This window comes from Enhydra lutris, unplaced genomic scaffold (genome assembly GCF_002288905.1).
Source record: "Enhydra lutris kenyoni isolate GAN:26980312 unplaced genomic scaffold, ASM228890v2 scaffoldscaffold1, whole genome shotgun sequence".
NCBI lineage: Eukaryota > Metazoa > Chordata > Mammalia > Carnivora > Mustelidae > Enhydra > Enhydra lutris.
Window position 1 is genome coordinate 56,703,954 of NW_019154085.1, and position 19,285 is coordinate 56,723,238.

Genomic DNA, 19,285 nt, shown 5'->3' on the forward strand with positions numbered 1-19,285 from the left:
CAGCCCAAATTAATTGAAATCTTTTAGTAAAGATATTTTATATCTTTTTTTCCTAGATCTGGAAATAAGTGTAACAGACTTTACAAACTGTAGTATTTCATAGGTATATTAATTGTTCTTATTTTTAAAATCAGTTTGAGATTTTTCCATTTGTTTCTTTCCGTGGTGTCAAGGGGTCCCCAGCTCATGACTCTATGGTCCTTTAATTTGTATGTTTTGAACTTGTACCCCATTTTCCTGCAGAAACATGTGGTTAGGAATCCTGGCTTATGTAGAGAAGCCCATTTTACCTTCAGTGTGGATACAAGTTTATGAAGTCCTGCTGAAAGAGAAAGCTCATCTATATTTCCGCTTTGGAATACCTAGCATCCTTCTCTTCCTAGCTGTGGGTGGTCAGGGGTACAGCTCCTTTATGTTCTAACCGCTGTGTTTCTTTCTTTCTTTTTTTTTTTTTTTAAGATTTTATTTACTTATTTGACAGACAGAGATCACAAGTAGGCAGAGAGGCAGGTGGGGAGGGGGGCGGGGAAGCAGGCTCCCCACGGAGCAGAGAGCTCCATGTGGGGCTCTATCCCAGGACCTTGGAATCATGACCTGAGCTGAAGGCAGAGGCTTTAACTCACTGAGCCACTCAGGCGCCCCTAACCACTGTGTTTCTGTGGATACATACGGTGGAGTGGTACAAAGTAGGACATGGTAGAAAAATGGAGTAAGTAGGGTGGTAATGAAAAAAAAAAAAACAACCTAAAAATGAGCTGAAGAGAGGAGTTGGCAGAAGGTAAACCTCAGCAAGGGGAGTTTAGAATGGTGGGAGATGAGAGGGGGCCAGGAGCTGGGCGTTGTGGGCAGGGAAGAGGTGCTGTTTCCTGCGTCTTGGCATGAGAAATTATACCCTTTCCCTTCTGTCCAGGCGCCGAGCTGTTTGGTTTGGGTAAAAGGTTCCCACTGGGATCGTGCTGAGGAGGGCAGGGCGCCAGGAGCATGGTGGTGAAGAGGGGAAAGTCCCCGGTGGTATTTGGCCATTCTACAGACATGAGGACCCTGTTGGTGGTGAATTCACGTGTGAAGGTGTCCATTTTCAGATCTCTTCTCTCCTTTCTATGCTGGGATTTGAAAGAAAAATAAAAGCTTTGTCCTCTGAAGTGAGTATCAGTAATCAGATTTACCAAGCTATTTGCCCATTTCAGAATAAACCGCACCTAACCCTCATCCCCACCCTCCAAAGCCTTTGAAGTCCTGGTCATTTATGCCCTTGGTGTTTTGACTGGCCTAGACCGCATGATGTAACCTCCTTGAGGTCCTGTGTAACATTTAGGACTCTCTCTGGGGTAAGAATGGGGGAGAAATTTAGGATTTGTTTTGGGCAAAGAAGAGAGGTTAAAAAGAATTCCCATTGTCAACATTTCTCCTCTTGCCCAAGGCGGAATCAGCTATCTTTCTTGGGGGAGGCATTCTCCTGCTTGGCTGCCGGCTGAACTAATTAAAGTGTCAAGATTGTTCTTGCTAGCATGTCCTGCAGTTTGCACGTGCACTCACTCCTGAGACCCGAGCCCTCAGATGCGGCATTGTCTGTCTCCGAGGGGACTGAACTCATGACGTATCTGGGCTGTGAATACAGACCAGAAGTTTCCAGAAGTTTGGCCTAGAATTAAGAAGTAGGGTGCATTTTCCCTTTCAGTGTTCAGGCAAAGAGAAAGAGATATGGTTCCTCTTTGTAAGCCTGTGGCCTTGTGTGGATAGTCATGATGTTGGTGGAAGCCCCCGCAGTTTTCTACTGGTTCAAGAGAAAGTGGTTGCTTGACACAATTCAGCTCGGCAATTAGTAAGGGATGGTGTGTTTTATAATCCCCGTGGAATCTTTTACATTTCAATAGGGTTAATTAAATCTGCCGTATTAAAGTGTAAATTTTATATCCAGGTCAGTGAACCTAAAGGAGAGGCTGGAACAGACTACAACTAATTGAGTTTGGGTATTAACCCAAGCATGCACTAATGTATGGCAGACAGACCTACTCTCTAGGGTTGACTATCCAGCATCATCACTTCAGTTTTAACTTAAAATTTGGACTTATGCTTTTCATATTTTCTTTGGGCATTTTCTTTTCTATCCTTAAGATGTTTTTCTGGATGCTCTCAATGACAGCATTTCAGTATTCTCCAGACTAACAAACTATGGAAAACAGCTCTTTGTGAAATGCTTTCAGCATTTCCCATAGGCTCACGAAATACCGAGTTACTCCTAAATGTCTAAAATACCCTTCCCGGACTAAGCTGCCTCGTTTTATGGTTTAGCTCCATAAATTCTTGATTCTTAGCTATTTGAAATTTAAATCAAAGTACAGCAAAACCACTGAGCACTTTGAATTTGTTCATTAACCTATAAATAATTTTATTTATGTGAATTTGCATATCTTAGCCATCTGGAAAGTGGGTTGTAGGAGACGGGCAGATGAATATCTTTATTATATGTAAAGAATCAATCTGTTAAAGTTTACATTTACCTGGGAACGTTTTTAGAGAAATATATTCTACTTTATTTAATATTCTAAAATATTTTGGAAAAATAGCATTTTTCTACTCTGGAGAAAAAAAAAGTGACTTAATCAGTTCCTCAAAATACAGTCCCCCTTTTTCTGTCGAATAGTTCTAATAACTTGTGTGTCGTACAGAATATGTTCTTCACGAATGAGCTTCCTATTGCTAAACCAACATATTGTTTAGGGGGAGAATGTCATTTGCCTACAAGACAATACCTCTGCCTTAAGGGAAAATTTTAAAAAACAACAGATAAATTAGAGAGGATTATTAAATTGCAGTAGGATTCACAGCTATATTTCTTTGAGTTAGGGGCAACCATAATCCATTTAGGTTTGCTTCCATCTGTCATTAGCTACTTGAGCAAGCTTCGATGGGGAGGGGTGAGAAAGTTTTAGTCTAGTGAGTCATTGCTTGGTGAAGATCAATCTCAAAATATGATGAAACTTTTCTTCTGGCATTCTGTTAGCAAGTAAAAGCTAACAATATGAAACAGCAGAATAATTACGTGCAAAGCTATCTTGGGAGGAGTGTCATTTTTTAGATATGTTTAAGTAAATACTGACACCTTATGTTTTTGGTTATTATTTCAGACATTCAGCTTCTTAGAATGGTGATATGCCATTTGACTAATAGTTGATTAAGGTGTTAGTTAGATGAGAGTTCAGAAAGGGGATGTGCCTGGAAAAGAGACCAGAGGTAGGGTATCCATTCATTCTGCATTTCCTTAAGTAAATATTAATTCTGATGCTGTGAAAAGTGCTGTATTAGATGCTATTTGAGATGGGTTATCAAGCATAGGTTCTTTCTCCATGGAGCCTTAGAGTCTGGTTGGGGATTAAAGACCTGTCTATATGCTGAGTGACTGTGATACAAGGGGGAAAAGTAGTGTTGACTAATCCGAGCTGGGTGCCAGTGGAGGAGCTGAGCTGGGAAGGATTTTTTTTTTTTTTAAAGATTTTATTTACTTATTTGACAGACAGAGATCACAAGTAGGCAGAGAGGCAGGCAGAGAGAGAGGAAGGGAAGCAGACTCCCCGTTGAGCAGAGAGCCCGATGCGGGGCTCGATCCCAGGACCCTGGGATCGAGATCATGAGATCATGACCTGAGCCGAAGGCAGAGGCTTAACCCACTGAGCCACCCAGGCGCCCCAGGATTTGATTACTTTAAGATTGACCTGACAATAAAGTATAGGATACAGTGGGGCAGGAAAGAGACTAGGGTCAGGAAGATGGTGAGGAAGAGATTTCATTAGTTCGATAAGACAGAGTAAGGTCTCAAATTAGAACAGGATCAGGAAAGAAGAGGTGAGGAATAGGAATATTGTGGAGAAATTGCATGGGCTTGGAAGCCAGAAGAGACAAAGCTGATGACTTCAAGGCTTTGAGACAACATTCAGAGGGACTGAAAGAGGGAACCGTCCATTTCGGTTTGAGTTCAGTTTTAGGTATATTGTGCTTGAGATGTTGGTGGAACATCTCGGCACAAATGCCCACTGAACAGTTGGAAAATCAAACTGGGTCTCAAAAATTCTGGGTATGGACTTTTGTTTAGAGGGAATGTGATGAAATGAGGGTGTGTTAGACTAGGGAAAAGGTCATTAGGAGAAGAGAGCTGAGAATGGGTAGAAGAAGAACCCACAAGACCATACAGTAAATCCTGGAAACTAAGGATTTCCTCTCTGAGTGTCTGATGTGACAGTTGCCACTTTCCTCCTTGTAGGACAGTGTATTTCCAAGGTCAAAAATTACAGGAAAATCAAAAGAGGAGCCTTTTAAAAAGACAAAATTACTGTGCCTACCAGGTCTGGTTCAGGAGGCTAGTGAAGGTGAATGACTTTTAAGTTGTAGGTAGGCGAAAGGGAAATGGAATTGGTGGGGATAGACCATTGCCTTTTTACCCCAAGACTTTGAGCAGCTAAGGGGAGAAGAGAGATCAGTTAATAGGTTGAGAGGTGTATGCAGCAATCATTTTTTATTGATTTTAAAGAAAAGGGACAATTTAGTACAATTGAAGACTTAAAGCAGAGGTTCTCAAAATGTAGGCTGCAGACTTCTAGGCATCCCCAAGCCCTTCACTGAGGGCTGTGAGGTCAAAACTCTTTTTGTAATGATATTAGGATGATATTTTCATATCTCTTGCATTGACATTTGCACTGATGGTGCAAAAGCAATTGCTAGTAAGACTTCTGATGCGTTGGTACACGTTAAAGTTAGGGGCACCTGCTCTACTAGAGCCAGATGTAGTATCTTCCACCACCATGCACTAGCATTGAAAATAATAACTCAGTAATGTCCCTGACAAAGCCCTGGAAATAAGGTTATTAAATCTTGTCCCTAGATTGATCTTCTTAATAGTCTGTGTGATGAAACGGGAAGTCTCCATAAAGCACTTCTACTGCATGCTGAAGTATGATGATGGTCTCAAAGGAAACCACCTGTGTGACCGTTGGAATTGCCAGTTTTGTAGTGGAACACCATTTTTACTTGAAAGAATGACTGGCAAACCATGGTCATTCAGAATTGGGTATTAGGCACACATTTTCTCAAAAAGGAGCAAAATGAGCATGTCATTTCAATTAAAAAACACTGACAGGGATTCCTTGCTAATGATAAAATCTGACCTTTCAAGTGAAAAATTAAGTTTTGAGAATTTCTTTCTGTCACCTTGAGCTTGATGGCTTCTCAGGACCTTTCATTTGAGATGCAGTGATATTAATGTGATATTTTGGTCTTATATAATAAAATGTGTCAGCTCTTGTAAGATCTGCAAAACCAGTATTTTCCAAATTACTCAATGCATGATGTTAAAAAAATCCTGCATGGGTAAAAATCCATTTGACTCAGACTGTTGACTTTTTGCTGTAACCCAGTACAAAAAGTGTATTCATACAGATTCAAAGTCAACAGTAGAACTAACCTTTAAGGAATTGCTACTTGTCAAGTTTTGGTGTGGTATCAAAGAAGAATATCTGTAATTAATTGAGAAGGCTCCTCCCTTTCCCAGCTACATATCTCTGAGGCCACCGTTCTTCACATGCTTTAACCAAAAGAATGTATCACAACAGATTAAATGCAGAAGCAGACACGAGAATCTAGCTGTCTTCTATTAAATCAGACATTAAAAAGAATTTGGAGAAGTGTAAAACTGCTATTCTTAACCTTTTAAATGAAAATATTTTGTGGGGTACCTGGCTGGCTGGGTTGGTAGAGATATAACTCTTGATCTCAGGGTTCTAAGTTCAAGCCCCATGTTGGGTGTAAAGATTACTTAAAAATAAAATCTTTGAAAAAAATATTTTTTTTATTAAAAATGTTTAACTTGTAGGTTTTGTGAACTTAAGAGGAATTGATGTAGATTTAAAATGATTCTTTTAATTTCTTTTAAAAATTTTTTTATTTAAAAAAAATTTTTTTAAAGACTTTATTTATTGGGACGCCTGGGTGGCTCAGTTGGTTGGACGACTGCCTTCGGCTTGGGTCATGATCCCGGAGTCCCGGGATCGAGTCCCACATCGGGCTTCTAGCTCCATGGGGAGTCTGCTTCTCCCTCTGACCTTCTCCTTGCTCATGCTCTCTCTCACTCTCTCTCAAATAAATAAATAAAATCTTTAAAAAAAAAAAAAGACTTTATTTATTTATTTGACGGAGAGAGACCACGAGAGAGGGAACACAAGCACAGGGAGTGGGAGAGGGAGAAGCAGGCTCCCCACAGAGCAGGGAGCCCAAGGCGGGGCTCAATCCCAGGACCATGGGACCATGACCCGAGCCGAAGGCTGACGCCCAACCAGCTGAGCCACCCAGGTGCCCCTTACTTTTAATTTCTAACATGATAAGTATCAATGGCTCACCTATGCCAAAGGTCTTTGTAGTCCTCAACTTTTAAGAGTAAACCTGAGACAAAAAGTTTGAGAACGACTGGCTTTGAGGAAGGAAAAGAAGACAGAAAATAAAAAGAGATGAGAAAATTGGTCCAGAGTCTGATAATTACCTAGACTTGAGGGGATGAGGACTTGATAAGTGGCAGTATGACTAGAAAGAAAGAGACTAATTCAGGGATATTTTGAAAGAGGAAATGGTAAGCTTTGATAATAGTTTCAGTATGGGGTGAATGGGATGGAGAGCTTAAAGATAACTTGTGTGATAAGTATATTTTTTTATTCAGGACTAGAAACCAATTAATGGCAGTCAGCTTAGGTCCGTGGGTAGGTACTCCTCTATAAATACTATTTTTGAAAATTCAAGGAGGAGGGAAGGTGGGTGGCTTAGGAGAAGGAGCAGTCAGGTAGAAACAGGATGTAAATAGAAGGCAAGGAGGGCAAGAAGTTTAGCAAGAAGGAGATCATGGACATTTAGAAGCAGAGGATGGGACTTAACATGAAGCTGTGTCTCATTTAACAGACTCCGTTCAGAAGTACTATCTTGGAAATGGATATTAAGTCAATTGCTCAGAGTCACTTGGTAGTAAATGGCTGAACGTTGTCAGTGGTGTCCAAATTCATAGAGTTTGAGGAGGATGAGAGAAGGGAAAGGGCGTGTCTTGCTAGAATGATCTTTCGTCATCCCCAGGAACCTCCACGGTTTTAACATAGTCCGACTTTAAGAAGAGAGAATGATGAGATAAGAAATGAAAGCAATTAGTGTGGGCCAAGTGGGAACAGTTTGATAATTAGAAAAAGGAAATTTTTTGTTGTCTTCAAGGAATAATGAGGTTCAGAAAAAGTTACTTAAGACAGAAAAGTCATCAACAAAAAAACTATTTTTTGTTAGCTAAGAGAAATTGAATATAGATAGAAATCTGAGAAACCAGAAAATGAAATAATAGTGAGAAAGTGGACTCTTGCTGTTAGAGTTGGTAGAAATAATGACCAACTTTGATATAGCATCTTATCTCGAAGATGCTTGGTATATAAATTATTTTCTCACTTTTTTTTTTTGGTAAGCTCACGACCTTTAAGAAGTGATTATGGCCACTTCCCTCATGAGGAGATTGAGGGTTAAAGAGGTTCACACAGTAAGTGGTCCAGAATAGCTTTGGTAGGGAGAAGAAGACCTTTCTTCTGAGGCTGAAGGGAAGGATGGGGGGATGGTTATAAGAGGCACAAATGGCTTTGACGTTATGGGGGTGGTAACTGGGGAGCTGGTCAGTGTATGGACTGTACTTGAGGGTTGGTGCCACAAATCCAAGTGTGATTAGTTAAAAAGAGACAGGAAGTGACCCAAGAAATTCCCTTTGCCTTTTTCCACTTGATTATTCCATTATGGTGTGATAGTGAGGATTCCATGAAAACATTATCGGGAAGGAATCACTCTCCACTTGTCTAATGGATTCCCAGGAAGTGTGAGGCCAATTATTCTCTCAACTCCAAATACAGCCATCATAAATTCTTTGGGTATTGGAATTTGTGAGATGTAAAGTGTTGCTAAGATGTGATGTCTTTATCTCCAGTTCATATCCTAACAGTGGTTTCGGGTAAGGTATACCTATTATTGGTGAGTGTTTTAATATTAGCTACATGAATGAAAATACTTTCCATTTAGAGTGTCCCACTGGATTTTCATTTTGGAGTATGAATGCGTTCTAAGGAAATCTTATCTGACTGTTCAAATCTTAGTATTTGTTGATCGGCTGTGGAAGTAGAAATGTATTTTAATTTCACAGTTCAGTGTATCAGTGTGAGTTTGTAGGCAACTCATCTCTCCCAAAATGGCACTGTCACTCTTCACCCAGGGGTCCTTCTGCCAGAATGGAAAGTTCAGAAAGTTCAGAAATCTGTACGTTAGGGAGGGGAAAATGTGGACGGCTTAACGTGGATTAAGGGATTCAAACTGAAAGAGGCTTCTGAAGGGAAGGTCACTGGAATGACATTTGAGAACAAAGAGAATAATATGAAAAGACAGTTGGGAAGCTTTTGGACAAAATGAAATAGCGGTGACTTACTAGTTGCTAAACCTGAAATGAAGGATGTCTATTCATGCATCCTGAACCCAGGTGAAGTTTGGGAACTTTGGTGGCAACTGAGTGCAGACTGAATGGTTAAGAGGACAAGTTGATTGTGAGCTTGGAGGGCTGTCCTGTCAATCCAGACATTGTACCTGGGGATTGCCCCAGCTCCCAGCTTGTCTGAAGGGGGAGGTTTGGATGAGAAGTCAGCTGTCTCTGCATCAGTATATGTTTTGGGGGCGCCTGGGTAGCTCAGTGAGTTAAGCCTCTGCCTTTGGTTCAGGTCATGGTCTTAGGGTCTTGGGATCGAGCCCCTCATTGGGCTCTCTGCTCAGCAGGGAGCCTGCTTCACCTTCTCTCCCTGCCTGCCTCTCTGCCTACTTGTGATCTCTCTGTCAAATAAATAAAATCTGTAAAAAAAAATATATAGAATATATATATATGTATATATATATATACACACACACGCATATTCTATATATATATATATATATATATGTTTTCATGAAAACCTTGGCAATTTGGGGTGTCTGTCTGTGGACACAGTGTGGAGGCAGCAGTGGCTCCCTAGGGGGCACCCCATTCCCCAAGGACCTGTGTGGGATGCAGGGTCTCAGAGTGAGCCCCGTGTGAGCAACAGGCTGTGGCCTTGTTTGTCATCAGGGTAAATTCTGTGGCAGCCAAGCCCGTGCAGCTGTTCTGTGTGCTTCCACAGCAGCTGCCAACTGGGAGTCGTTTCTGGCGCTTTCCCTGGAATTTCAGGTTGAACCAGAAGCTAGACAGGGGCACATTCACAGTTGGGGAGCAGTATAGAGATTGTTTCGAAAGGAAACAGGGGTGTGGAGTAGAGAAACTGTGGAGTTCCGCCCCCTTACCCACTTCTTCCCCTTGCCATCTGCATCCTGTTCTCCCCCTCTGGTCCAGCTGCCACCTGAGATAAAAGGGCCGTCCCGCCTGAGCCTTGGGGCGAGGGAGGGTGGGACTGATCCTGTTCTGAAGTGGTTCAGCCCTTGGGTGTGCCTGGGTTTTGCGATTTGGTTTGGTTCCTTCCTGCCTTTCCCAAATGCCCAAGTACTTTGGGAATCAAAATATGGTTGGAAATCTCTGGTGGGAAGGGATCCTTTGTAGAGTGGTCTTCTGGGTGTGGTTGACCTGCCCCGGGGTGCTCTCTTACCCCTTTTGGCTTGGGGCCATTGCCCCCTTCTGGTAGGAGTTTAACACAAATGATCCAGAAACATCCGGGCTCTCTTGACCCAGAACAATCAATCTGTGGTTATTTTACCCCTGTAGTTTTCTGGAGCAGCTAAAAAAAAAAACCATCCAGGCTGGCAAACCACAATTCTTACTGCAAACATCAGGAGCTTTTGAGAGTAAGCAAGGGGCAGGATGCTTTTCCTTCCTTGAGGATACAGCCAGCCTGGTTTCCCTTGTAGCTGCTATCCTGGGAGCATGACTGAGCAAACCTGGTATGTGAGTGAAGATAATACAAATGGTTCTCAGCTCTACTGGTTTTGATTTTATGGCTCCGTACAAAAGGCAAAGTTAGCATTGAACTTGGGTGGGGATACTGTAGCTCAAAGGTAACACTGCTATTTTGTTCTTTCCTCATGTTATATTTCTTTTTTTTTTTTTTTAAAGATTTTATTTATTTATTTGACAGAGAGAGATCACAAGTAGGCAGAGAGGCAGTCAGAGAGAGAGGAGGAAGCAGACTCCCTGCTGAGCAGAGAACCGGATGCGGGGCTCGATCCCAGGACCCTGAGATCATGACCTGAGCCGAAGGCAGAGTCTTAACCCACTGAGCCACTCAGGCGCCCCTCATGTTATATTTCTAAGACTTACCTGCAGATTTCCACATCTAGGAAAAACGGATTCATCAATGTATGGGTCTGTGTCTCTGGATGATTAATAAAAAAGAACGAAACATTAAGATGAATGAGTATATTACAAGCGACATATTGTTCTTAAGTTCTAACTTCTGTAAGCAGGGTTTGCTTTATATGTTATTTCATTCCCTGATGGATGCTGATTTAAAAATAGACAAGAGGTGTTAGAATGATGTGACCATCATTTCGTCAGTCGTAGTTAAGTTCCCTTAGTCTTTTGGATACAAGGTTAACCTATAGCTCAATATTTAAACCCAACAACAGAACTCTTTTAAAAAAGTGCAGAAAGCTAGATGACCAGCTTCTCAGGGGGAGGCCAGAGAAGGGAAAGGTGGCGAGTGTGAGCTGTGACCCTCAGGTTAACCGTGTGTCCAGCATTACTGTGGAGTGTGCAGAGAACACAGCCTGATTTCTCTCCATCTCCTACAAACAGGAGAGTGTGTCACTGGGCTTTGTCTCCTGGGACACATTTCGCTGGGATTTAAAATCTTTGTTTCAGAGTGGATTCCTGACGACTGACCCTCGAGTTGGGGTCCTGGCTTTGACTTTGACTGCTGTGGCTGTGGGGTGGGCACAGCACGTTTCCACCAAAGTTAGTCCTGCCCCTGTTTTTGGTTAATGAGAGCTTGGATTTCAGTTTTACCCCAACATCTAAGTATCATGGGGCTCTGCCAGCATGCCACTTGGGTTTGACTTTATATCTGCCTCTTGTGGGCACTGGCCACCCTGTCCACTTAAAGAGTTAAGACGAAGGCCTCTTTCTGCCTCTGGTGTGGGAGGTGTGCCCATTTTCACATGCCGTGGAAATAGGGATTGCTATCCTATAATCACACTGTGTTCTGATTCAGGTCAAATATTTCACTCTTTGCACTTTTTTTTTTTTTTTTTTCTCTTTCACTGTTTTCTTAACCTGTCACAGCCTCTTAATTAGAATGTATTGCTAGAGGACAAGCAGCATTGTCAAACTTTGTGCATTTTATAAGAATACACAAAAGCACCCGACAAACAGCTGTAACACTCCAGATGCAAACCTGAAATTCTCCAGAGGGGCGTCTTCATTGTTTTCTTTCTTTGTTCCAGAAGCAAAGGCCGATAATGAACCCAGCTGTTCGCCAGCAGCTCAAGAACTGTTGACAAGGCTGGGATTTTTACTGGGAGAAGGGATCCCAAGTGCCACACACATAACCATTGAAGAAAACAATGAGACCATGGTAATGCCTGAGGAAGACACTGCATATCCTACGGGCTCAGAGGATGTGTGAAGGAGGGCATAACCCTCTTCTTCCCCTCCCTGCGTCGGGGTTCAGTCAAATGAGTCTGGGCTGTTGTGTATCGAAATTTCAGTTCGTGATTTCTGCAGTGGGGAGGTGGGGCGAGGCAGAAGGGTGCAGAACTGAAGAAAATATCCATGTTAACCTTCGAGTCACCCCCCAGAGAAGAGTAGCTAAATGAATTGAAGTGGCTGAAAGACTCCCATTGTCACGATAACTACTTTTATCTTTATAACATGGTTCTTCTCATCTGGCTGCTTTGGGATATGCCTTCCTGTGCATTTTTTTTTTAAAGGCTGAGATTTTGGAGGGTCGGTGGGATGAGGAAAGATTTGTAGGAGGTGAGGCAGAGACAAAGTAAGATGTGATCAAATGGGTCATGCACGGAGAAGCGTTCTGCATCCTAGGGAGCCGGCAGCCTGTCCCTTCAGAGCGGAGATGCTTAAGGTTTGAGCAGCGGTGAGGGGCCAGAGCTCCCGCCCCCCCGGGAGGGTCTCTGCGAGGGTGTCACGCACTGTTTGAGATGGCAGTGGCCACCAGCCTCCTGGCCCTGCTTGCAGAGCCCATAAATCTTCGAGAATTGAATCAGGCTGCAGTGCTCGTGAAACATGACAAAAACAGAGTTCCCAGGTTTTCCGTACAGAGGTCAAAGAACGCATTTGTCTTCTGCAGACTTTAAATGAAAGGAAGTCTGCCCGTTGGCTATTTCTATTTTACGAATGTGTGTTCCCACTAAATTATGTCTGAGACTGCCCTTTTAATAATAATGATTTAAAAAAAAATCACCGGGGAAGGGGACAAAACAAAGAGATTTCTTTTTTACAATTTGGGAGGCCACATATATATATTAAGCCCCCTCAGTTTGAAAAACGGTTTTCCCGTTCCTGTTTGCAGTGTTACTGCTTTAGTGTCAGAAACAAAAGCCTCTGTGGAAGCGTCGTGTGTGAAGCCATGCTAACCCTCCTTCCGTTCGCCTTGCAGCGCACAGCTCTGAGCCAAGGCATCAGTCCTTGCTCCACATTAACCAGCAGCACCGCCTCTCCCAGCACCGATAGCCCCTGCTCAACCTTGAATAGCTGTGTCAGCAAGACGGCAGCCAACAAAAGTCCCTGTGAGACCGTTAGCAGCCCTAGTTCCACCCTGGAAAGCAAGGACAGTGGAATTATAGGTAAGAAGTACACGGCTCGGTAACGGAATGGCTCAGTGCCCGTCAGCCAGAGCGCCCACCAGGCGTGACTGCAGAGGATTGTAGCCTGCATCGTGAAGGTCGCTCGGCCGGGGCCCGGCCCTGCTCTTTGCAGCCGGCCCCGGCTCGGTGGACAGCCGAGAAGATGAAGCCTCCTCACCTTTTATGTTCCTTGGTGTTGGTTTTTATAACCCTGGGCTCATTGGGTTAAAAAATGTCCTGATCGCATCTGACATGTGAAGTTACGAAATCTTACCTCCTCATCGATTAATTCCATTTGCTGGATGTCTCGTCCCCCTGGGACATAGAACCGGGCAATAAGTTCCCTGTGTTTTGAGGCGTCTTCCCAGCCCAATCTCAAGGTCATTCATTTCCTCACTTAGTTCCAGGTATTTTCTCTTTAGTTTCTTTTCATGGGATCTGACCACTCTTTTTGAGGCTAGAATTTTCTCAGGATGTCCACCCGGGGCCCCCGCACTCCCATACCCACACCAGTGGGTTTCCTTGCCCTGAACTGTGGATGAGGAGACACAGATTCTAGTCCCGATTCTTAGGGTGCTTGGCTAGATCAACACTTGCATAACATTGGCGTTCTTTGCACACTTTGTTCCCTTTCCTTCTCTGTTAAAGTAAGGATTCTGATTGGTTCAGTAGTTTCTGGTCTTGGGTACACATTAGAATCAACCAGGGGAAAGAGCCCTTACCTTTCACATCCTATCCCAGGCAGAGTGCCTTTACATTTCTGTAGGTGGGGCTGTGCACCTGTGTGTCTCAGGTGTCCGGCGCGGTGCCTTTCAGGTAACAGGTGTGCTGGACCACTGGATGGGTTGTCTGGGCCCTCCTCTGCTCCTGGATTGTGCTGCTGTTCAACATCAGTGCTCTACTGCACATACAGCTCCTGCCCTTTTTCTGACATACGCGTTTGTCTCTGAGGGACAGCTTATGTTCTAGTATGGACTGAATTGAACCCCAGTTACTTCCACATAAGTATGTAATTAAAGGGAATGACATTTGAGCTCCTTATTTTCTTCTGTTACCTGCTATTTCAAGAGTAATTTGCAAAACCAAGTTGCAGGTTCATAAACTTCATATTTTAGAGATTGCCCCAGAAGATCTGTGAGGTCGCTGGGCCTGGGTGGCGGGCTCTGTGATGTAGACCTCACTGTAGCTGTCTCAGGAGCCCTTCACACAGGGACGGCCGCCTCTGCCCTTAGTTTCCACTCCAGTAGGTTTTTGTTTCATTCAGTTTTGATCGTCTTAATGAGATGCAGTCACATACCATAGTATTCACTCATTTAAACCACTGAATGGTTTTTGGTCTGTTCAGAGTTGTACAGCCATCACCACAATCTGATTTCGGAAACTTTCACCCCAAAGAGAACCCTGTAGCCATTAGAAGTCATACTCTGTTCCCCCTGCATCCCCAGCCTTGCTCATACAGTAGTCTACCATCTGTTTCTATAGATATTAGCTGCCTCTGGACATTGCATTAAAGTGGTGGCTTGAGGTTTCTGTAGCAAATGTAAACTCTCACGTATTATGCTGATTTCCTGTTCCCACCTCACTCTGCTTCCCCACCTGCCATTTAGTCCAACTCATTTTTCCCCATGTTAACTTCTGTCCTCATGCCCTCTCTGAGCTGTTGTCCACTGCCAGGCCTAGGATGGTCTTCGATAGCCAGGCATCTCCCCTTATAGCATTTTTTACTCTCCTGAAATGTCCTGTCCTCACTATAGTTTATCTTCTTTCGAGAAGTTCAGTGCTACACGGTTTTTTGGGCCACCTTTTCTCTTCTCATTATATGATCTGGCATCAGCACTGTATGTCTCTGATTATAACCAAGCCAGTTTCTTACTGTGACAGAGACTTGTTCAGTGACCAAAGAGGACCCTTATCACTTCATTCTCTCCTCTCTCTCTCTCATTGAGATACAGTGCTGTAATTTTAAAAGTATTCTAAGGGGCACCTGGGTGGCTCAGTGGGTTAAGCCTCTGCCTTCAGCTCAGATCATGATCTCAGGGTCCTGGGATCGAGTCCCACATCGGGCTCTCTGCTCATCAGGGAGCCTGCTCCCCCCTCCCCCCACCACTGCCTGCCTCTCTGCCTACTGGTGATCTCTCTGTCAAATAAATAAAATCTTTTAAAAAAAAATAAGAAAATAAAAGTATTCTAAAAAGGGGAAGTTACCAGTTTGGTTTTCTGTCTTGTCAAGTTCGAGCTGCAGGAACACCAGGGCTCTGAATGAGAACTTGACTGAATGCGTCCCATCTGGTCCCAGAGTGCTTAGTCCCCCTATTACATGCTCTCCATAGCACCTCAATGTTTTCCTTCAATTTACTTGATCATGTTTTATTATTTTTGTCTCTATATGTAGGGGAAAGAGGGGGTTCTCATTTATATTATTCTGGCTATCTGGGTCCTAGCATGGTGTTGAGAATGAGAAATTAAGGAAAAGAGAATTGTTGCCACAGTCACGTTGCATGGGAGGAGGGAAAGTCTAGTTGGTTTCTAAAGAAGCTGTTTGATATTCTCGTTCCAAGTTGGCATTGTCACGTCTGTTAATGGCACCTATATTCTAAGCTGTGTCTTGTCATTAAAGTTAAATGACACGTTTCATGTCATTGAGGCTGTCCTTCATTCCTTGGCTTAAGTCCGACATGTTCCCTTAATGCAGCTTCACATAAAAACGGTGACAGTTGAGACAAAGTGGGGGTCGTGAGGAATTGAAGTCCCTCCAACTTTGGGGATGGTGCTTCTCACTGACTTAGCTGGCCTCCTGCCGGGAGTAAGGACTGTAGGTGGCTGAGGGGGAAGCTCAGTGCTGGTGACAATGTTCTTCTGTTTGCTCTCCTTCCGTGACCTGTAGAACTAGAACCTATTGCCAAAGGACACATGGGAGGTGTGGTGGGGAAGAGAAGGGGAAAAAGCAAGTATTTCCTCTCCAGGCAGACGGTAGCCACAGCTCCTTGAAGAGGTGGGCGTGGGAGGGCCTGAGGAGGGAGAGCGTGTCCTCCTGAATCAGTGTGGGGTCCACAGGTTTCATGGTCTTGTCATGGAGCAGGGATCTGTGACTCAATTGTGATTCCATGATCACTGGGGCTGGGGTGTGTGCTTTTTTCCACCTGAGGAACAAGACTGTTTTTATAAGGTGTAGCCTGGGAACGGCAGCCTTTAGGCATCTTAAATGCTCAACAGAATGAACTATTCAAGAACACGGTGATCTTAGTGGACATAGGTGAAGGTGAAGATACCTTGGCTTCCTGCTTCGGAAGGCTGGGCAGCTGCTTGTGATAGGCTGGTCAGGATCCATGTTCTAAATTCTTCAGGCTCTGGAGAGAGGGGGAAGAAGTTTCCATTGAATTTTCCATTTCCGGTTGTTTCAGGTGTGTCCGCCCCTAGAGCTTGGGTCGAAGCAGCAGAAGTGTCGGGAGGTGGGGGGCTGGTGACAAGTGCACACAGTTGGCACGGCGTGATGAGCTTCGGGGCTGCAGATGCCCACACGGGGCTCAGAGCTGCGGGTACAGTATTGGGATCATTTATTTAGGGCACTTAGGGGAAATTTCAAATAGTGTTAACCCAGCCTTAGAAATTCCTAGCCCTCTTCTTAGTATGTAAGCTGATTTCCATCATGGTGATTTTATATATATATATATTTTATATTTTTATATATATTTTTAAAGATTTTATTTATTTATTTGACAGAGATCACAAGTAGGCAGAGAGGCAGGCAGAGAGAGAGAGGAGGAAGCAGGCTCCCTGCTGAGCAGAGAGCCCGATGTGGGGCTTGATCCCAGGACCCTGGGACCATGACCTGAGCCGAAGGCAGAGGCTTGAACCCACTGAGCCACCCAGGCGCCCCAGTCATGGTGATTATATTTAATCTACATATTTTGCCCAACAGATGCTACTTAGGGAAAGCATTCCCATGTGGTCAGACAGCCTTCTCGGGGCCGCCACAGGCTGCCCTTTCTGTGTTCTGTTTCTGCTTGTTTTGATGTATTGGAGGTGAAGGGGGGTTTCTTTTTTAGGAATGGCTTAGTGGGAGAAAGGGTAGAATCATGCCCATTAGAAGAGTTTGTCGGACCCCTTCCCGTCTCTTTGTGCAGAGGTCAGAGCTTCGCAGAACCTCTGTGCCCCCTTTTCCAACTTTACTGTGTTATGCAGAGGGAAGTCCCGCTTCATGTGATTTGAGGAGGTCTGAGTTCTTAAATGTTCTTCAGGCTGTAATCTGTCATGTACAAGTACTGTCTCAGCTGGAGGGGTGTAACTGAATTCCCTACAAATATGTGTATATATATTTTGAAGGCAAATATGTATATTTTTGAAAGCAAAAATTCCTACTCTTGACATTATAGAATCATTGGCATTACCTAGAAATTAATGTCTGACTTTTTAAATTTGCAGTGTAAAGAACTTTTAAACCCAATCAGCATAAAGTAGCTTTTTAATAACTTGCTCTAAAAGGAAAACTTTGTAAAGAAGTGGCTTCTTAGGGGCACCTGGGTGGCTCAGTGGGTTAAGCCTCTGCCTTCGCCCGGGTCATGATCTCAAGGTCCTGGGATCAAGCCCCACATCAGGCTCTCTGCTCAACGGGGAGCTTGCTTCCTCCCCCACCCCCCACTGCCCACCCACTTCCCTCTGCCTATAAAAAAAAGTGGTTTCTACAGGTGTTTCCTCCATGCCTGAGAATACATTTTTTTCTTAGTGACACTCCTTTGAATAAACTTGCTTCCAACTGCTAACAAATGGAAATTGTAAACTGTACTAATATCATCTTAGAAAAAAAATTAAGTAGGTGTACTCACTAGAATGTGTATGGAAGCCAATCTGAGTATTTATTTTAAAGATTTATTTATTTATTTAGAGACTGAGAGTATGTGAGTGGTAGGAAGAGCAGAAGGCCAGGGAGAACAAGAATCCTCAAGCAGCTTCCCCGCTGGGCACGGGGCCTGATGTGGGGCTTGATCCCGGGACCCCAATATTATGACCTGAGCCAAAACCAAGAGTCGGCTGCTTAACCAACTGAGCCACCCAGGTGCCCCCAATCTGATTTTTTTCAAAAACATCACTGAAAGCAATAGGTTTTAACAAGCACCTTTTGATTTAAAGGTACTCTTTAGTTTTTGTTTGTGTCCATATCATGATCAATATTGTGTGTGTTTCTGTGTTTTTTAAAAAAATGGATTGTTGCTCTATTTAGGGAGAAAGGGAACTGGATGAGGAGAAACAAAACCCAGCCTTCCTACCAAGACTTAAAAAAAAAAATCATTTCTATGTATTAATAATAGGTGTGCCCAGGGGAAGGACTTACAGGTAGCAATCTGGCTGAGTAAGAGACCATTAAAAGTTAGTTATCTGTCCCTTCCAGGCCCTTCTCTACTATTTGCTTCTACCTGCCGACATTTATAATCTCCAAATTACTTTTGTAGAATCCCAGATCTGTTTCTCTTTGAGAGTTGGTGTTAGGACAGCCCCTTGGAGGAGGAGAAGGTGTATTCCGAGTGGACGGTGTCCACATCTCCCCACGCTGGGCTTGTCTCCCATGCAAAGCAGGTGTGTGTGAGTTGTTCACATGCCCGGCTTCCCACCACCTGAGCCACCACATTCCACCAGGCCAGAGAGCTCTCAGGAGATTAAGTGCTCAGAATACGAAAAGGGTAAAGAACCAAGGCTCCGGGGCGCCTGGGTGGCTCAGTGGGTTAAAGCCTCTGCCTTCGGCTCAGGTCATGGTCCCAGGGTCCTGGGATCAAGCCCCACATCGGGCTCTCTGCTCAGTAGGGAGCCTGCTTCCTCCTCTCTCTCTGCCTGCTTCTCTGCCTACTTGTAATCTCTGTCTGTCAAATAAATAAATAAATAAATAAAAAGAACCAAGGCTCCTCCTGCCGCCTTTCCCATTTCTCTGGTGGGGAGGTGGGTGTGGCTTGCATTTGCTCTTTTTCCCTTTGAAGCTGGAAGGCAGATGTGAATTTAGGCAGGGGAATACCTTCCCAGAAACATTTCTCCTGCAGAAGTAGCTGGCAGGAAGTACTGGATACTTGATTGTGTCCTGCTGGTGCTTACTAGAGTTTGATACTGTTTGTTTTTCTGGCCAGTCTTAGGATACTAAAACAAAGCTTATCGTGTGCTGACTTTTATCTTGTGACTCCACCAGACTCCCTCCTGGGCTTGTAAAATGAAAGTGATTCTGGAGGTAGCTAGAGTCCTTTTGTTCTTCTGTTTCCTGGACTTTGTGTCCGAAGGGAGATGATCAGATGCGGAGAGAGGCCTACAAAGAGGAATTAACTGTATTTTATTTTCATTTTTAACTTGTGAATCCTGCCCTTTTGATTTTGTGCTAATCCTGCTTTGTTGCCACCTGTATTGCCCTGCTTGCTACTAAATTGAAATGCTTTGAAATTGATTTGGTAATAACTATTTAGCGTGTTTCAGATCTGTGTTAATATTCATTTTGCTACATTGCCTG

General features: G+C 43.8%; 1 protein-coding gene across 1 annotated transcript in view; it reads left to right on the forward strand.

Moving 5' to 3' along the window:
- The window catches only part of LOC111140662 (tetratricopeptide repeat, ankyrin repeat and coiled-coil containing 1), a 139,901-nt gene that overhangs the window by 47,665 nt on the left and 72,951 nt on the right, over nt 1-19,285 (forward strand). Inside the window, exons 4-5 of the mRNA XM_022492870.1 lie at nt 11,446-11,576; nt 12,618-12,804. Coding sequence (XP_022348578.1) covers nt 11,446-11,576; nt 12,618-12,804 — 318 coding nt within the window. The remainder of the gene's footprint in view (nt 1-11,445; nt 11,577-12,617; nt 12,805-19,285) is intronic.